This window comes from Thunnus maccoyii, chromosome 11, assembly GCF_910596095.1.
Source record: "Thunnus maccoyii chromosome 11, fThuMac1.1, whole genome shotgun sequence".
Lineage (NCBI taxonomy): Eukaryota > Metazoa > Chordata > Actinopteri > Scombriformes > Scombridae > Thunnus > Thunnus maccoyii.
This window is the reverse complement of record NC_056543.1, coordinates 10,192,705-10,211,959: the sequence shown is the minus strand read 5'-3', so window position 1 is coordinate 10,211,959 and position 19,255 is coordinate 10,192,705. Positions and strand designations below refer to the sequence as shown.

At 39.0% G+C, this 19,255-nt stretch overlaps 1 protein-coding gene across 5 annotated transcripts in view; it reads left to right on the top strand.

Annotated features, from left to right (window-relative positions):
- pard3bb (par-3 family cell polarity regulator beta b) overlaps positions 1 to 10,443 on the top strand; it is a 227,686-nt gene extending 217,243 nt beyond the window's left edge. For all 5 annotated transcript variants that reach the window (XM_042425837.1, XM_042425835.1, XM_042425836.1 and 2 more), the window contains 3 exons: positions 4,582 to 4,797; positions 5,093 to 5,200; positions 5,527 to 10,443. In XM_042425837.1, coding sequence (XP_042281771.1) covers positions 4,582 to 4,797; positions 5,093 to 5,200; positions 5,527 to 5,641 — 439 coding nt within the window. In that variant the 3' untranslated portion in view covers positions 5,642 to 10,443. The remainder of the gene's footprint in view (positions 1 to 4,581; positions 4,798 to 5,092; positions 5,201 to 5,526) is intronic.
- The last annotated feature ends 8,812 nt before the right edge of the window (positions 10,444 to 19,255 follow it).

Below are 19,255 nucleotides of genomic sequence, written 5' to 3'. Positions count from 1 at the left end.
CTGAAACTTTTTCCCTCTGTTCTCATATCGAGGTGTTGTTTGTGTGTGTGTGTGTGTGTGTCTTAGTGGTTCGGTTTTATTGAGACAATCCATCTGCAATGTGGCTGTCATATACTCTCAGGAGTTCTTTAATGTGCTGTGTCACCACGCTATGTCTTGTCTCTCTTTCTTAGAGGTATTTGTGTCTCTCTGAGACAGCCCGGGATGATCGATGGTTGTGTTGGTGGGTGCGTCTGTGTGTATGTGTGTTTCAACTCGAATAACAGCTGTATCCAGCCCTTTTAGAAGGACTAAGTGAAAGTGTGTGTGCGTATGTGAGAGAGAGAGGCAGGTGCAGAGGGCATATAACAACTCCTTGTTTCCTCTGAAATCCATAAGAAATCTCTTAAATACCAGGGAATTAGAAAGGCTCACATTACTCTAAATAACTGTCAGACCTAGAGGAAATACTCCCAATTATCCTTTAGAATAACCAATATACTCTGCGCACTGCTGTCATATCTACCAGCGCTGTGGAAGTCATCCTTAAACAGGTATTACAGGTTGAATTTCAACTCAAGCTGAGCCCTCAATGGCTTTTTTTTTTTTTTTTTGTTCATGATTGGGATGTTTTCAATTCTTTCATTTTAGTTTGATTATTCTTTCAATTATGTTAAACTAGTTGTTACATGTGCCAGGAAACTGTTCTCATTCATTACATCTGTTTCTATCTCTATCCCTCTCTCTCTCTCTCTCACACACACACACACACACACACACAAACTCACACACACACAGACCACCAGCTTCCTCATTTGGTCCTCTCCAGCTGTGTGCCAATTTGCCTCCTCCAGAGTACGTGAGGTTTGGGAGGGGCCAGCGCTGCATTTAAGCTAAGGTTTTGTGTGTGTGTGTGTGTGTGTGTCTGTGTGTATTTGTTTGTGTGTGTGTATGTTTATATGTGATTTAGTTCTCATACTGTATGATTATCTTTGTGTGTGTGTGTTTAGTGTGTTTGTTTCTCTGTGTGTATGTTTATATCTGTGTTTTAGTTCTCATACTGTATGATTATCTGTTTCTGTGTGTGTGTGTCTGTGTCTGTGTCTGTGTCTATGTGTGTGTCTGTGTGCCAGTAATGGCTTCTATCCTCATTACCCCATAATCCCCAGCTGCTGTGCAGTGCTGACTGGGTTCCTGGAGAGAGAATTCCAAACTTGCCACCGGATTTACAATGGATTCCCTAAAGATTCTCACTGGATTTCCACTCCATCCCCAATACGGCAACTCTCAGTAGATTCTAGAGCTGCAACTAATGATTATTATTATTTTTTTGATTATTCTGTTGTTTTTTTGCAATTAATCGTTTATTCTGTAATACGCCAGAAAGTAGTTTGAATACAGAAGCAGCATATTCCTCATTTGACGAACCGGAGCAGGCAAATGTTTGGTACTTCATAAATGACGTCAATGATTATTTGGTTGTTAAAATTGCAGGCAATTAATTTTCTTTTAATCAATGGATCAACTAATTGGTCCAGCACTAGTCAGTTTAAGAATATTAATAACAAATCACTTATAATTTGAAGGCTGTTTAATACTCCCATAACTTTCAAGAGGCTCCTAACTGTCTTATCAATTGAAAAGTATGTGGATCTTACGGTTGCTTTCCTTCGCTTCATATATTTCCAGCTTTATGTAGTATCTGAAAACCCCAACCCTCCCAGAGATCCATAAATTAACAATGTTTTCCATTTTTTTTCTCTCTTGATTTCCAGTAGATCACTGTTAGATTGTCAGGCAGTAGCAGAAGTTTGCATCGCATAGAAGTCTAAGCGGGCACCGAGCGAACATAAAGCAGCAAGTTGAATGGCCAGAGCCGTGGTGCCATACACAGTAAAATTGTCACATCAGATAGATCTCAGATGTCGGGGGGGAAAAAAGAGCCATTTAGTGAGGTGGAAAAAAGAATTTCCCTTGGTCCTTTCAACTGTCTGATCTTTAAAATTATGGGCAGATTACTAGCCTCTCACTCCTCCCTGCTTCCCATCCTCATCTCTCTTTCTTCTTCTTTTACTCCACATTTGCCCCCTTCCTTTTTTCATGTCACCGTTTCTCATCTTAATCCTTCCTCTCTCTCTGACCACATATAATCTTCCTCTAACCTTCCTTTAACTCATCTTTTTTATCTCTGTCATTACTGGCCCTTTCTGCATCATCTCATTTTCTACATAACAGGTTTTCACTAATAATTGCTGATACTGTGAGAAGAAAGTGATATAGTATCCTAATTTGGAAAAGTGGCAGAACAGATAACATTACAAAAAAATCATAGCGTATTTAAACAGGTAATAGAAAATGTCAGGCTTTCGTTTGTCCTGTAATTTTTTTTTACAGCCTTATTTTCCATTTTCTTCATCTCTCCTTCAAACCCGCTCCTTCCTTCAGGTCTTATATCTCTCTTTTTCTCCGTATCCTGCCCTCTTCCCCTCTCCGTCACCTCTCCGCTGCTCTTATCTCTGCCTCGGTGACATTATCACGGCCCCGGGGCAAAACGCTGAGTGACAGATTGACTGACTGATATGGGCACAGGTATACAGGCTTGTGGCTATCAAGAAGAGATGGATAGCAAGCCACGACGTGCATGCAGACTTGTGGTCATAAAACTTCTAAAAAGAGCAAGAGAGAGAGAGAGAGAGAGAGGCAGACACATGGACAGGCGGGGCAGCTGGCAGACTGACTCGTTGGTAGTCTTTCTCGGCAGAAGAGAAGCAGACAAAAACCGCTGTGGCTATCAAGAAGAGAGACATTTGAGACATGTAGCTGATACGCTTACCCAGAGTGACTTACAATAAGTGTAGCAGAATAAGTTGAAAACCAGAAGACAGATGACAGATAGGTTGACAGATGAGTTGACAGGGAAGCAAAAAATGTCTGCGCTCACACACACACACATACACATTCACAGTGGATATAGAGCCAGGAGGGGCAGAGGCAGATATCCCAAACATGATGGGCATGTAGTTAGTTAGACACTTTCCACTGCTGACCACCCAAATTGACATACACAGGCGTCAGCATGGAGACCACCAGCACTCTGTGTGTATGTGTGTGTGTGTGTGTGTGTGTGTGTGTGTGTGTGCTCTGTGAAAGTATTTATGAACAAATCTGTGTTTGATTCACTCTGTCTGTCTGCCTCTGTGGCTGTGTGAACATTAACATTATCTCCAGGCAACAGGCAACAGGTCAGCTCTCTGATTGGTCGGAGGCTACGGAGCCCCGCCCACTCAACTACACGTAATGATAAGTGTCACTATGACACTCGGTGAGAGTTTAACGGGATCCTGCTCCGAACACATTTTTAACACAAGTGAACGTTTCAAGTACACGTTATTTTGAAGTGTATTAATCCAACATGTTAAGTAGACTGAATGAACATGCACAAGCAAGCATGAACACACAGAAATACAAGAAATAAGACTGAAGTATAAGTTAAAATGAAAGGAGAGAAAAGAGAAGGAAATGGGTTGATAGAGAGAGAGACTGAGAAACAAATGTAGACGAACAAAAAGAGACAGAGGGACAGAGAGATAAAATGTAATACCTCATAATGTTAGCTATGTGGACGACACGTGTTTGTGTACTTGCTTTCCACTGGGCACAAGACATCGATATCTATTAACAGGACTGGACTAGATTACCACAGCTGTGCGTGTGTGTGCGTGTGTGTGTGTTAACTGAGCTCTAGCCCACTTAAAACTGTCACATGTCACTTATATTCTGTTGCTATGTGATCTTTGGCTGGGATGGGCTGTTGGCTGTTTGTCTGTGTGTGTGCGTGTGTGTATGTGTGTGTGTGTGTGTACTTCTCTCTCTCTTTCACTCCTCTCTCCCCAGTCACAAACAAATTGTTTATAGCAGATTTTCATGAATATTTTAGCCATTTAGTCAACTGATTTACAAGAAAGAAACAGCAACAAGTGAGGCACTAGAGTTTGCAGATATTCCCTTATTAAAAGACATGAAAAGAACAGCAAGAACCAAACAATTCCAACCCAGCGTTAACAGTGCCAGCAGTTGTTTGATGGTTTGTTTGATACTGAGTGATTTTTGGCGGGCAAAATGTTTTATTCACTGATTCAGTATTGTTGCCTTTCATTACATTTCTTTTTACAAAGCATCAAATGAAAAGACATACAGTATAATGACTTATACACTTAGTGCACGCAGCTGTCCTCAGACTATTGTTTATAAGATTTTAATGCAGTAGTCTATCAAGTAAAAGTTGTGCGTAACAAAGAACTTTGAATAAGTAAGTTACGATATATAAATCTATTGTACATTTTACACTTGCTAGGTTGGGATTCAAGCTCAGTACTTTTAACAAAAGGACGGTATCTACATTTTTAAGAGTTCAGCCACTGATGGTGGATGGTCAAAAAGGTTGTATCTTCCTGATCTCTCATTTGTTAAGGGAATGAGTATACTGAACCGTTTACATTGTTTGCAGTGCACGATAAAACTAGTTTTCATTTTACAAGTATAGGAAACTCACTTGTTAAATGTTACTTTTTATTCAAGCCATCATTTGTTTCTCTTCTCCAGACGAGGTCCGTTGGATCCAGCTGATTACCCCATGCAGCCCTGGTCAGGTCTTTACACCGGACCTCCGCAAGCCCCACAGGGATACCCTCAGGCCCCGTCCTACCCCAACCCCAACCCCCAGTCTGGTCCATCTTACTCCGGCTATCCCCCCGGCCAGCCATACTCACGGCCAGGGGACCCTCGGGGTGTTGACCCTGGGTACTACCCCCACCCAAGGTGATTAAATGCAAGGAAGTTGCTTTGTATCACATGATCCATCATACTTTTAACACAGAGACTATCTTCTTTGAAAGTAACACTTCACTTGTCGACTCCTCTCTTGAATTTGTGACAATAACTTCATTCAACGATGTTAACTTTATGGAGAAATTCAGTTCTTATCTTGTGTTGTAATACAGTCTTACCTGTCCCTACCTGTTCGTCCTCATAAAGTGATAATGGTCAACTTCTCTTTGTTTGCTACTCTTAGTTCTCTCACACTGCCTGACCACTCCTTGTTTTGTGCTCCTAGCTCCCAGCAGAGAGGGCCTTTGAGGCAAGATGTGCCCCCGTCTCCTACCCCTCCACTTCGTGGTCTCCGGTACGACACTATGACCCGTGGAGCTGGGGCTGGTTACAGGTAGAGTGCAATTTGTGGATGAAGATGGCTCCCAAGTAAAATCTGAGATCTGAAATGTCCTCTTCCTTTGTTTCAAAAATGACTCATATTGTACCCTTTCTGTTGATATTTACCAACAGGAGAAAAACAGCACCTTATTGTACTTATTGTACTGTAAATGCCACATTACAAATTAAAAAAAGAAAGTTGTTTGTTCTAAAATGCTAAATAAAGTTTGATTAAAGCCTTTTAGAAGGGAATTCTACAGCATTACACATAGATAAGACCTCAACAATTCACTTGGACATCACTATGACCTTCATAAATGAGTGAAAATGTTGTTACAGGCACATGGTGGATCCTGGTCCAGACCAATATGGCTATACTGGAGACAGTGGAAGACAGCAACAGCAACACCAAACCAACCCAAGACAGAAGAATGCCATGACTGCAGCTGTGTAGACAAATCAGGTCCAGAGATGAAAATAAGCAGAGTACTAACTGCTTTCAGTACTTCAATGAAACAGAGTTAAAACCTCATAGTGGTGTGATTTGAATCACCATCATTATCAAACATTGTCTATGCTGTTTGAAGTATATGGTAATACACAGACAAGCAAGGTAAAGGAGGTTAATTGTAGAGTGGCTGGCGTGATGCATAATATCATGTTGTTTGAAGTCATTTAAATTGCCTCAGTTTTCTTCCTGGAGTATAAAATTAGCAGGGTTCTTACTTTTCTATATACTCTGATGAAGTCTTCAAGATTCAGCTGGAGCCAAAAAAGTAATTGGATCCATTTAAATTAAGCCATTAAAGGCATAGAAACATAGAGCTTTACAGCCTCATATTTTAAACAATACAACAGTACAACCGCTGCACCCACAAGACAAAAACTCTCTGAAACATAATGACTAGCACTGTAATATGCTAGTTATGCTAGCTATAACTTATGTGGCCATTCATATAGATAAATGACACCTTTCAGTCTGTCGGTTGGTCGTTCCACTACTTTGATCAGAATTTAAATATCTGAACTATTGGATGGATTGCCATGACATTGGATACAAACGTTTATGTCCCCCTCAGGATGAATTGTAATTTCTTTGGTGATCCTCTGACTTTTCATCAAGCACCATCATTAGGTCAAAGTTGCCCAGTTCTCTGGTTAATGACCAAATACCTGCACAACTAATGTCATTTCCATCAGACTCTGCAGTGCTAAAGTACAGCGCCACTAGTGTGGCTATAGACTCTTAGTCTTGTTTGTGTGATAAAGTCAAATTTATTCTCAAAACTGAAGCAGTTCATGTTAAGTAAAATGTGATTGCTGGGCTTTGAGTCTACTCCTTAGGGTAAGTTAAGATGTAGACGATTGAAAAAGTCAAAATATTCCTGTGTCTCCAAAGTGTGCGGATTGAAACTAATTAGCCTGAAGATATGGTTCTTTGCTGTATGAGTAAATGCTCCTGAAACCAAAAAAAACATTCAAGACAGTATATCCATACATGTCAGATTTACAATAAAAACATTAGCATGGTTTTAGCATATGGTATTAACTATTTGGGCAACAGTTATAGTTTTTTAAAGCAATAGTTCAACATTTTGGGAAATAAAAAATATGCTTGTTTTCTTATTTCTTGGCTCTGAGCTGTTGTCAGGCAACCAGTGACCAGAGACTCAAGGAAGTAACTGGCCAAGAAATAATACAGCACATAAATCCCATAAAATGACGAATTGTTGTTTTTACAGTTTGGGTTTTGTACGGATTAAACAAATGAGACACGACATGTTAATCAGTGAGCTGGAACTGGTAGGCAGGTTTTATAACTGCTGTCACTGTAGTGTTATATTTAATGGAAAGATAACTCTCTGCCAGAAAGAAAATAAGAGTATTTCCCCAAATACTGAACTATTCCTTTAAATGAAGTGCTCATTTTGAAGCCTATTGTCTATATGCCAAACAGGGAGAACGCCACTATACCGATCTTTATGACAGTACATATTTTGTCGTTGTGACTTGTCAATGAATTATGGAACTTTTTGAATAATTGAAATGCATTATAGCACAGTAGAGCACTGTATGAACTATCTTTCTGTGTAATAATGTGCCTTTCATTTTTATCCAGCATATTTCTCTCAATAAGGATGATTTTAAATACCTGTTTTAGTACAGGACTACATATAATATGAGTCTGAAACCATGCCTTACTGTTGGTTTACAGCACTTATCAGTGACTCTGCTCCTGCATTAAAATTATATCTGTATAACAACATTTCAAACCACAGTCTAGAAGTTTTCAAATCATTTATATTCAATTCAGGACACAATAACATTATTGGATTTGAGTTTATCTTTGAGTGATTTCTCTCTTTTTTTTTTTATCTACTTGAATCATCTACTTGAATGTACGAAAAACTTGCATGGATTACATTTTCACAGTCATCTGTTCGTGATCCGTGAAGTCAACCTGTGTTTTTATGAATTATTACTGCATCATTAAGAGTTTTATTCTCACTTATTGGTTTTCTATCGTTAAATGAGACATCAAATTCAGAGATACTCCACAGCTGTAAACAAGAGGACCACTTTTTGCAAAGTTTCATCAGAAAATTAATATCAACCTGTGGAATTTTACATTTTTGGAAGAAGCTAAGGAATAACGCTGAAACTCAGTTGAAGCAATAAGCAAACCAAAGCAAGATGATTCCAACACCCAGCCCCAATTAAATATTAATTTGACATTGCTGCCATCTCCTCTACTGGGAGTAACTCCTAGTATTTAGACAGTATTTGTTTAAAACATCTTTTAAACATCCAAACTATAGAAGAAGAGCACATATGTTATAACGGTGCTTGAACACGATCGATAGAAATGTAAAATAAGTAGAGAATAAGAAATCTATCAGTCTAATAATGCTGGAATAGATCTTTAATTTGTATGTTATAATCTAATCAAACCACTTTGTCACATATCAGTCAATGTGCAATTTTCACGCTGAACGTGTTGGAGCAGAGTAAAATGTTTATGCCTTGCAGATGTCGATACTGTTGGAGTCAGAAAAAGCTTTTTTGGGGGGGCAGGGGGGAGCATACATTTCACTCTATTACTCACTTTAGCCTCTTTTTCTCTGTGTTGTCTGTGTATTCTATGTACTGTAGTTTGGATGTGAAGGATGTTCCTGGCACTCTGTGACCCGGTGGTGTGGGCGTCAGTGTGTGTTGAAGTGCACACACAAGTTCTGTTGAAACATGAATTGAGCTTTAGAGTACTCTTCTCAGTGCTACACCATAGTGTATATCCATTTAGCCACTTACTAAACCATCAATTAAGTGTGACTAAGAGTTAGTTTCTATCTCATTTCTGTGTTTCACTCCACAAAGCTCAGCAGTATTAATTTCAATGGGGATTAAATGTTTAAAATGACATTTCAGGAATAGGTGAATTGCATTTCTGTTAATAATACCATGGATAAAATCCCACTAAAGTGAATGTTGAGAGTAATTTGACTGAAACTGTGCAGAGTGAAGCAGATTTTGTCTGAGAACCGTTTGTTTGTTTGTTAACGTAGACACATTTTGATTGGAAAGAGAAAGGAAGGCAGAGGAAAGAAGGAAGGAAGGATGGGTTAAAAGAATCTAGATGAAAGAAAAACAGCGAAGAGAGGGAACAAAGGAGAAGAAAAGAGGGATAGGTACGGAAACAAGGAAGAAAGATGACACAAAAGGATGTAGAGAGGGAAGAGGGATATTGATGAAGAGGGATTAAAGAAACTAAAGAATAGATTGTTGGAGAGAGTCCTTGTGGTTCAGATTTGTTTGATTCAAAGAGTTTTCAAAGAAGAATAAAGCAGAGGAGAAAAAAAATAATGTGCCTAAAATTTACAGCAGTGGGCTCGTATTGACTGAATGTAGTGACTGGGTATTATTCACAAATATTTATCTTTTTCATGCTACCATCTATTTTCAGCACCAGTATGAGAATCAAAACCTCCAAATCAGGGAGGAAAATTAGAGGAAAAAAAAACTGTCAAACTCTGGCTGAAAATACAATAATAATAAAGTACAGAACCAACATCAAAATCATCCGTATGCCCTTCTAGATCATTCACTCCTGTGCTATGTGCTAACAGCGGGCTAGCACTTCAGCATCTACTATGTTGAATGATACTATAGCGTGTCTAGCATTACCTCAACTGTGACAATGATAAATGGTGAGGTTAAAATAGAATTGAAGGGGGGAAATGGTAAAAAAATGTGCATGCAAAGTTATAACAAAAAGCATGAAGTGAATGTTTGAATCTGTAGCCAATAATAATAAAACAAAAGATTAAAGAGTTCTGTTTATAAATCAGAAAAGATCAGTTTTATTACCTTGGTTACTGGAAAAAAAGAAACCATGGAGCACTAGAGAAAATGATCTACTGTGGCCACATGGATGATTTTGGTGTCATCATTCTGAAAAATTGCACTCCTTTAAGACAGAATGAGCAGAAAAGCTCAGAAGGAAGACGTCACCTCAGCTTGTGTGTCTCTGTCAGTGCCTGGTGACGCTTCGCTGAGCTACAGTATGTTGAGATGTAAACGTTACATGAAGTTATTATTATATTACTGTTACTCGTCTGATATTAGTACACCATTTACATGTATGCAACTCTTCTCAAGCATTTATTTTTATATATTTCTTTGTAATGACAGTTGGTGTGTTGCTGGTTGAGACCTAAGCCACAGATTGTTTGACTACTGTTTACATGCTACTGTAAGAAGCAGCTACACTGCATACTTTTGACCATATTTCTCCTAAATTCAATTCATGCTGGTGTTTCTGTTTTATATACACAGTTAACACAAATAAAAATGAACTATTCAAGCAATTTGCAACTCACTTTTTCAAAAACTTTGACCAACAAGACATTGTGACACTTTGCAGAGCATCGTTAAACATATCAAGCATTCTGTATGTACGGCTTTTTGGTTTTTCGCAGTATACGAGTTGCACAAGTTGAAGGTACTAATCAGAGTCTTCTGTTTGAAGAGTTCTGGTACTCCTGGATCTCCCTTTCACAGAGACCAGTGTATGAAGGAACCAACTAAATAACCTCTCTGTCTTAGAAGTATAACAATTTTTTATTAAACTGCTTGTATTCAAAAAAAAATCCCAAAAAAGAAGTGTATCAATGATAACCATGATTTCTACTATTGTTTTCCTACATTTTATATTTATGTATATAACATCTTTTTTGCATTAAAAGATTCATTTTCAAACATGTTTCCCCAAAGATGTCATACTTTAAATGTTTTTACTGTGCTTTTTTTTTAAGCTACAATGCATGCCCAGCACATCTGCTAAGGTTAATTAAATATGAGTCAGGAGAAATTATTTCCCTCATGTCCCCCATACCCTGCAAGGTGAATCATTAACATTGCCAACCCTATTTAGTCCATCATTTAAGCAGCTGATAAATTGTACCTTTGTGATAAGAGATAGATGTTGGCCCAAATTAATGCAAGACTAATTATCAATTAGAAAAAGAAGATAAGGTACACTGATTGCAGTGAAGTTTTTTGAGTTTTTCTGGCTTATTGCCATCGCACTGCTAGGTCATATCCCTCCGCTTAATAAGCGTTTAGTCACAGTCTGTGGCTTAAGGTGCTTTCTTATTTATCAGACACTGTAGGTGCAGGACTTGGGCTGCAATCAGAGAAGTTAGTAGTAATGAGACATAGAGGCCAAGGGAATGTTTTATCAGTCAAGGCTTAATTAGCATATCCCAGACCTCTCTGCCAATGGGGAGGAAGTGCTCACTGCCAAGTTTCATTTTGTGCAAAGTGTTCAATACGGATCTATAAAGTCTGTGTGTGTGTGTGTGTGTGTTTTCAACATTCGATATTCTGATTATAATGGCTAATTAAGTCCTCGTGTTAATGCAAGTCAGAACTTATATTAGTTGAAGAGATTAATTGCAGGGTACTTTGGACTCTTCTCGCTGGAGCAAATGAAAAGAGTGGAAGGGCTAAACAACTGGTCCGCTGGCTGACTGGTTGTTTAAATGACTGATAAACTTTTGACTACACTGCTCTTAAGCTGTCTGGCTGGTTAAGGGAAAGAGTGAAAAACTCACTGTCCCTTTAAATCTGTACTAAATTATATCACCTTGTTCTTCAACTCATTGTTTTGTTTCACCTTACAGCATGGATAGGTCCCGCTCACCAGTCCACCTCCTAACACTGCGTTCAGACCACTCAGTGTGATGCAGTGATGGTGCCAATGCAGCAGGCTCTGGCAAAACAACGCAGGGTCATTGGGCTAAAAAGATGAACCTGGCTCAACTTTTGCCGCAGTGCAATATGGCATCTTCCGGAAAGGCACTGCCAATCACATACAGTAGATGCAAGCGCACATTAACGCTGGATTACTTTGTAACGTGAACGGAGTATTACAAAAGACAAAACTCTTGATGCTGATGATGTGATATCACTCACTCTAATAGCTATCTTCATCTAATGTTTTCTCCTAAAACCAATAATAGCTACTTGAGCAGTCTTTGGCTACTTCCCATGAAAAGTGGACACAAGCATAGTCAGAGGTTAATGTTGCCAATTGCAGAAGAACCTAAGAAATAAATGGTATTGGTTTGCATTGTGGGTAGTGTAGTAGACAGGGTTTCTGGAGAACAAACACTAATTGTCTCTCGTGTGTCCCTTAACTTTCAGACTGTGTAATATTAAAAATGAGAACAGCTCTTCTAAGAACCTGAGGACCTCATTGTATTTCAAGATTCTGTTGCTGGGAGACACCAACAATCACCTAATGCAGCTGTCATTGACACGTAATGTGTTGAGGTGAAATGACTAACCCTACGGTAACTTTGCGGGTTTCCTGACAGACTAGCTGACTCAGTGGCCTTGTGATGGTAAATTTCTGACTGATGCTTTGTTTGAGAGACTGTCGAACAGCGTGATTGACTTCCTGACTGACTGTATGAAATAGTTACTGACTGACTGACTGACTGACTGACTGACTGACTGACTGGGTGTGTAATTGCTCCAGCCTTCCTCCCAGGGCAGGTTTGGCATGCTGTAATTATTAGCAGTTATTATTAGTAGTTTTAATAAGCATTGGAAGCCATTGTAATTAGGATTTCCTATTATGAGTGGCTGCCAGTTTGTCGACGTGCGAGTGTGTGTGAGTCTACTTGGCAAGGTATTGTTCAGTTGTTGCTATTATAGGCAGCCTGGCAGCCTGCTTTTTGTTCCCTTGACTTCTGATTGTTTTGCATGTACACAATGTGTTTGAAGGCTGTCCTTGGAACTGCCAGACCACCCAAAATCCTCATTAATTATTGTCATCTTCCGATGTTGTTTTGTCTTTAACTGTGCACTTGTGATTCGAGCATGTCAGGCACATATCAGGAGTGTTTTTTCCTGTTTTTCGAGACACAGTTGCGTGCACACACACGCATATCCAAAAGCTATGTAAAACAATTCATTCCAATCATGTCAATATAAAATTCATGTTTGTTGCCTCTTTATGAATTTAAATAATCATTGACAGAAACTGATGACAGTTCAATACTGTATGAATCAGCACTTGTTTGCAGAAGTGATACACATGCCCAAATGTCAGTTTCTCATGAAGTCATCAGATTTTCCCACTCAGCACTTTGTGTGCACTGCAGAAAAAACACTTTACTGTGTTGGTTCAAAGGTTTATGAGATCTTACTAAAGCAACAAAGTAGAGACAGAGATAGTGCCAAGCTTTTAACTTTTTAAGGTACTTTGTGTGTTTTACTTATATTATACAGCTCTGTAAGTTTGAGCCAGCTCAGCATGGATGTTTTTGAGTTACAACCCCTTAAAACAAAGCCATTTCTACTGGGAAGCCTTTCTCGATACATGCTCATACCAGTGGGTTGTGACCAGTTCAACCAAAGACTGATTAATCCTTCTCAGGTGGTTTTATTTGAATCATTTGTAGTGGCGGTAGAGGTAATATTGTCAAGTAATTCACCAGAGAAAATGCCAGAATGTAAATACAAAGTTTTGCTTCTCTATCCTGACAAACATCACGTCCCCTCGGAAGGTCCTTAAACACAGGTTGGGAAACACTATTCTAGTGCGAATGAATCCTTTAAAATGTAGATACAACTGAACCTCAACTGTGGGACTGTATGAACAAACCAATGACCACATATATTGTGCTTGTGTGTGTGCATGCGTGTCAGTCCTAAGACTCACTTCCTGACAGGGTCATGGACAGTGTATTAAGAACACTGACTGCGTCCCATTAAGTGTTTTGTGTGTAAAAAAATTACATTTCCTCTGTCCCCTGTGCACTGTAATGACTTGTGGTAAACTCCAGTGGCAGCTGTTTCCCCTTTTCCCGTCCCACACGCACGCACGCACGCACGCACGCACACACGCGCGTGCACACACTCCAGCCCGATGGTAACCTTGAGGCATCTTGCTAGCGCACATACTCAGTGTCTTGCTCGTTGATCCGCAGCACTGAGCCACACTGAGATTTCTGTATGTGACAGAGGAGAGCAGTCAGGAGTTATAAACATGCACAGAAAGTCAAGCATACACAGTCGACCCCACACTCTTTACTGTGAACACAAAACAAACACACAGAGCACTAAAACACTATTTATCTTACTCACTTAGACAGAAACACTAATACCAGTAAAGTTTTAGTCATTTCCAAGTAAGGCAGCTGACAGTGGATGAGACTGGAGGAGTATGTAACAGCTTCTTGTAGCTTCCTTAGTGATCACACTAACACAGAAACAACATCATAGGAAACAATGAAACCGAAATAAGAGCCTTATCTGCTTGGCCTTTATTTCTCTACATTTTCTCTTTTTTATGCTTCAGTAGCAGCTACTGTAGCATCAAACATTGATTCCTTCTTACTTACCTAAAACCTCAATTATATTTCACAAACTGGTGCTTTTTACATTCCCTTTTCATTGTATTTCTTTATTTTAGACCGATTTAAAATTAAGAGAAAGTTCTCCCAAAGGTGCAAGACCTTTTTAATTTAACCTGTTCAATTATCTGTATATTTAGCTCAAAGATGCTCACTGTTAAAGGGGACCTATCATGCACATTTCCAAGTTTATATTTTTTTATTCTGGGGCACTACTGGAATATCTTTGCATTATTTACAGCTCAGAAAACTCTTTATTTATCTTGTAATGGCTCTTTATGTAGCCCCTCAGTTCAGCCTCTGTCTGAAATAGGCTGTTTTAGCTCCTTTCACTCCAGAGGTTACCTAAGTAAACAGTATACGAGTAGGATTTCACTTCTTGTTCTCATTCTTTACTCGAAATGGAAACTTCTCAATTCCCAATTCTGATCGGAAATATTTGAGTAGACAACGCGAACAGCACGTGGAACAGACAGCCATTTGTTGGTATACGGTTCAACAATCAACAATCTGATGTCATCCCAAGGAGGAAGCAGAGGTAACATTGTAAACAAAACTGTGCAGGCTGAAGCCCTGACTTTTGACTTGCAGGAAGCATTTTTACATGCGTTCACCCCAAGTTTTAGACCTTTGACCATGTTTAATATAGACATCAGATATCATAACAGTATAAAAATAACAGGAAATGATAAAAAGTATGATATGTCCTATTTAAAGGCTGTAGAAAATGTGCAAATAGTTGATAATTACATTGGAAAAGTTATGTGATTTTTGTGGCTAGTTAAAATAAAACCAAATAAATAACCCCACTATCATAGACTGTAGAAAAACATCCTGTATGTGGCATCAGTAGCCATCAGAACTCGTGCTTTGCCACTAATCTCCAGTTAGAAAGACTTGTACTGCAGTTGTACTGTAGGTCTTATCAGAGGGTCTCAATCCCAACTCCTTTGTGGGCTTTAGACTCATAAGAAAAAACATTCACACATTATCCAACACCTGTGCTTGTGTTCTCCATCAAAAACACACACACACAAACATAATCCTTCACTGCATCAGCATTTAGTTTGTCAGCTGATGAAAGGAGAAATGACACCCATCATCTTTTTGAGATACAGAGAGAGAGAGAGAAGAGAAAAAGGTGTTGCTTTTTCTCTGAAAAGGAAATGAAGTCGTTATATTCACCAGTAATTGTGTACTTTTCTTTCATCTTTTTTTTCCTTTTCCCCGAAACAAAGTTACAAACCACCAAACAGAACTTGCTCATCTTTTCATTAATGTGCTTCTCTTGTCTGTTTTTATCCATCACCCTTTAATGTCGTCCTTTCATACATCTTTCTAAACTTTCTCTGACCTTATTTAAAAAAGCCTTAACATAAAATTTGCTATTGCGTTATCTATTTTTTTGCCACTGTAATCATTTCAAGAAACAAAATAGCCTTTTTTTCATCAGTGCTAATGTATCACTGAAAGTTTCCAGTGGAGTCTGAAAGGATTTCATTGCCTCTGTGGTCAGGAAATAAATTCAGCACAGAAAAGATGACATGAAATATCAGTTAGAGAAAGAAAACATGGAGAGTTGTGAGGCTATCACTCAGCTTTGATTGCACTAGTAGTGTGTCCGTCTTTTTTTTTTTTGTGAATAATATTTAGTTTACAAAAGTAACTACAGCAGATCAAGCTGGAAAGAAAGAGTTTACTTTTAGAGCACAAAGTGCAAAATACAAACTATACAACAAAATGAAAAGCTACAAAAATCATTAAGCTTTAACCTTTAACATCCACTGGGTCACCGGTGACCCGCTTAAGCTAGGTGTTAGCGGTAGCATCACGCAGTAATGAGTCAAAGCAATGGGCACAATTGGGCCAATTTGAGATGATTGGAGAGGTTCAGGGACACCACAAACTAAAAACTCCCTAGCTCCCATAAGGTTAGGCCTAGAGGTCTGGGATTTTATACAGGTTGACAAGATGTGGAAGGTATATGATGTTCTGCATAGTTCTGGCATAAAGCATGTCCTAATTACTGTTATTTAAATGTGACTCATTATAGACGAGGACCAAAAACACTTTTTTTTTTAGCCTTATTTGAACTGATGTAGTTTTGTTTGTGTTTTAGCCACATGCTAAACAAGCACATTTCCAGAAACTAGAAGATGTCACTTGTCAAATGAAGCCTAATACGTGCATCGTGGCCTTACAGTTATTCTGTTATAAGCTTTTCCATTTGAGTTTGCCAAATAGGCCAAAATTCTATAAAAAGGGTGGATGTTAAAGGGTTAATTGGCTCTGCTGGTTGAACTTGCAGGTCTCTTGCGGTGCCCGGTGGCCTCTGGGTTTAAGATGCTGTCAAGATTCGAGTCCAACTGGGGAACTTTTGTTTTGTCATTTCCCATCTCTCTCTCTCTCCTCGTCTCCTGTCATCTATATACTTTGGACTATTGAATAACACCAATCAAAATGCAATGAGATTACTTATTGTTATTATTATATGTGCTTCTAAATTAAAAGTACTTTGCTAAGAGGCTACCATGCTTGTTGTTGAGCTCTTCTGTGACATTAATATGAATTGCTCCCACCGGAAATGCCAGAGTTGCAGTACAAGTTTCAACCATCGACTTGTTTTACCTCACCACCAAAAGTTTTTCCTTGGAACTTAAGACCTTTAATGCAAGTTTTGTTTTTTAATCTTTTATGACATTTTTCCATTTTGTCTTTCAGCAACAGTAACTGCAGGTCCCCACTTAAACAAACTCCACTGACTGAGCAGGCTGGAAACTTTGCCAAGAAGCCAGAACTAAATGTGATGTTTATGTGACATAAACACTCAAAGGTTGTTTTAGACCATCAGGCTCCTCGTCTTGTCCCCACTGTAGATGTACACTACATGTCTGTGTGGTTTATATGTGTGTATTTGAAAAGAAATTAGCTTTTTTAAAGTGTTTTAACAAGGTTTGAGGACTTGCTTGCCATGAGTTGAACATCTAAAGTGATGCTCGCTCTCAGGCTGTTTACAGACCCCAACAAGGTAAACCAATCAAATGTTTAAATTAAAGGTGGTAGGGGAGTGCCCTGGTAGCCGAGTAGTTACTGCACATGTCAAATAACTGCAACATCCATGGTTCGACTCCGGCTAGGGACCCTCATTGCATGCCTTGCCACTCTCTCTTCCCTTGCCCCCCATCTGCTTATCCACCATCAGCTAGCCATTAAATATATCTTTAAAAAATTGAAGGTGGTAAAGGTCTGGGTTAGGCATTGCAAATCCTGGCAAAAGGGCAGGAGTTGTAGAGCCTGAGAGCCTCAACTCAGGGCAATAATGTCCACTTTAAACAAGCTTTGCTTCTTTGAAACTATTTGGATGAGAGAACTCCAGGATGAGGAGAATCTGTTTTTTTTATTAACTAAATTTAAAGCGTGTTCTCTTAAGGTCACCAATGTTTCTCTCACACATACTATATACAGCCTAGGGGAGTTCTCAGCCTATATACACACACACCCAAATCACACAGTCAGTTACAGGGATGGGACCAGCATGACATGAGCAATTATAATCTTCCCAAAATACATCTCCCTCTTTACACAATCCCTGACCGAGCTAATAGACTCTGTAGTTGAGAGTTTGTGTTCAAATCGCTTCAGGGAAAGAAGCAGGAGAAGGGACAGAGATAGAGAGGAGGGGTTGGGGTGGGTGGAGAGGGGGGTACATGCACCAAAACTGTTTGGTTTCTAATCCTGAGCCTTTGCAGTAAACACCAAAACACTCAAACAATCTCTGTCCCACAAGTATTTCTCTGTTACTCAGTGGCAGCCGTTAAATACAGATTGTTCTGTGCGGGGTAATAAGTTAGAGAAGGAATGGCAGACTAACAGCCATGCCTTGTTTTCTGAAAGAAACTGAAATATGAGGGGTGATTTTGGCCAAACATTTCACAAAAAAGCTCTCAAGATATACGGAGGCAAACTTTTATAGGAATGAAAAATAGACAAAAGGATGAGGGAGAGATGGTGAGGGTTTTATTTTTTATTTTTTTTGCAGAAGAGGGGCACACAAGGACAGAGTAGAAGCAAGGAGCTCAGAGATGACAAGAGTATGAAATATGAAGATAGGTAGCGAGGAAAAGGATATTGCACACTTGTTTATGTTTCCCCGTGTCACGCAGAAGCACCATCAGTCTATTATCTCATCAATTTTTATTAGTTTTATTAAGAAATTCATGCAACAAGCAATAATAAATCACAGTCTGGATTTAATTTGATGCCAATTCTGAAATTATAAGGTATCTTTGCATCTTTAACTGGCACTATCAGTTGAGCCTCTTTTTTTTTAAAATACAAGTTTACCTTTAATAACTACAGTACATTAACTGTACTGAGAATCTGGTGTCACTTGTCAAAAGTCTACTTACCTCCAGCAAAGACCATGAATATATTTGAGGTATTATATTTACTATCTTTATATAAGTGTCGGTTTTAGGCTCTGAGTGCAGGTCAATAGGGCCTTCAGTATACAGAACAACGTAATAACATTCATTGTAATACAGTTTCAGTGATCTGCTAAATATTTTACAGTGCATGTTCATCATCCTACCATCTCACATGATACACAGTCCCAAAAAAGTCTTGTGAAATTAATGTTCTTTCCTGCCATGTAGTTGACTCACAAAATATTTACTAGCATCTTTAATTGAAATTTGTGAGCCTGCTATATTTCTGTCAAACAGCAAACTGTGCTTGTTGTGGTTGCAGTGGCTGTCGGGCTATCAGTTCATCTACCTTGTTGGTGAGCGATCTCACGTTCCCCGTAGTGATCGATGGATGGAAAGCTTTAAATCTCCTGCGTCTGTCGATACTTCTCCTGACCTTCACACAAGCTCTCTGTCTTCGCCAACAGCATCTCCATAACTCAGCTGGTGCATTTGCTAGCAGAGCTGTGGTTCCACACCGGCACTCTGGAAGCTCATTGTCTCAAGGTAAGTTACTTCTCCTAAAATTTAAAACTTACCAGAAAGTTAGATGACTTCAGTGTGTATCGGTTCTCGAGTGCCCATGTTTTACAAAAGTAGACAAAAGATAGAAAGATATAAACCGCAGTAACCAAAAGTTTCCACTTGTTTAGCTTTTGTTTAGCTCTTGCTATTGTA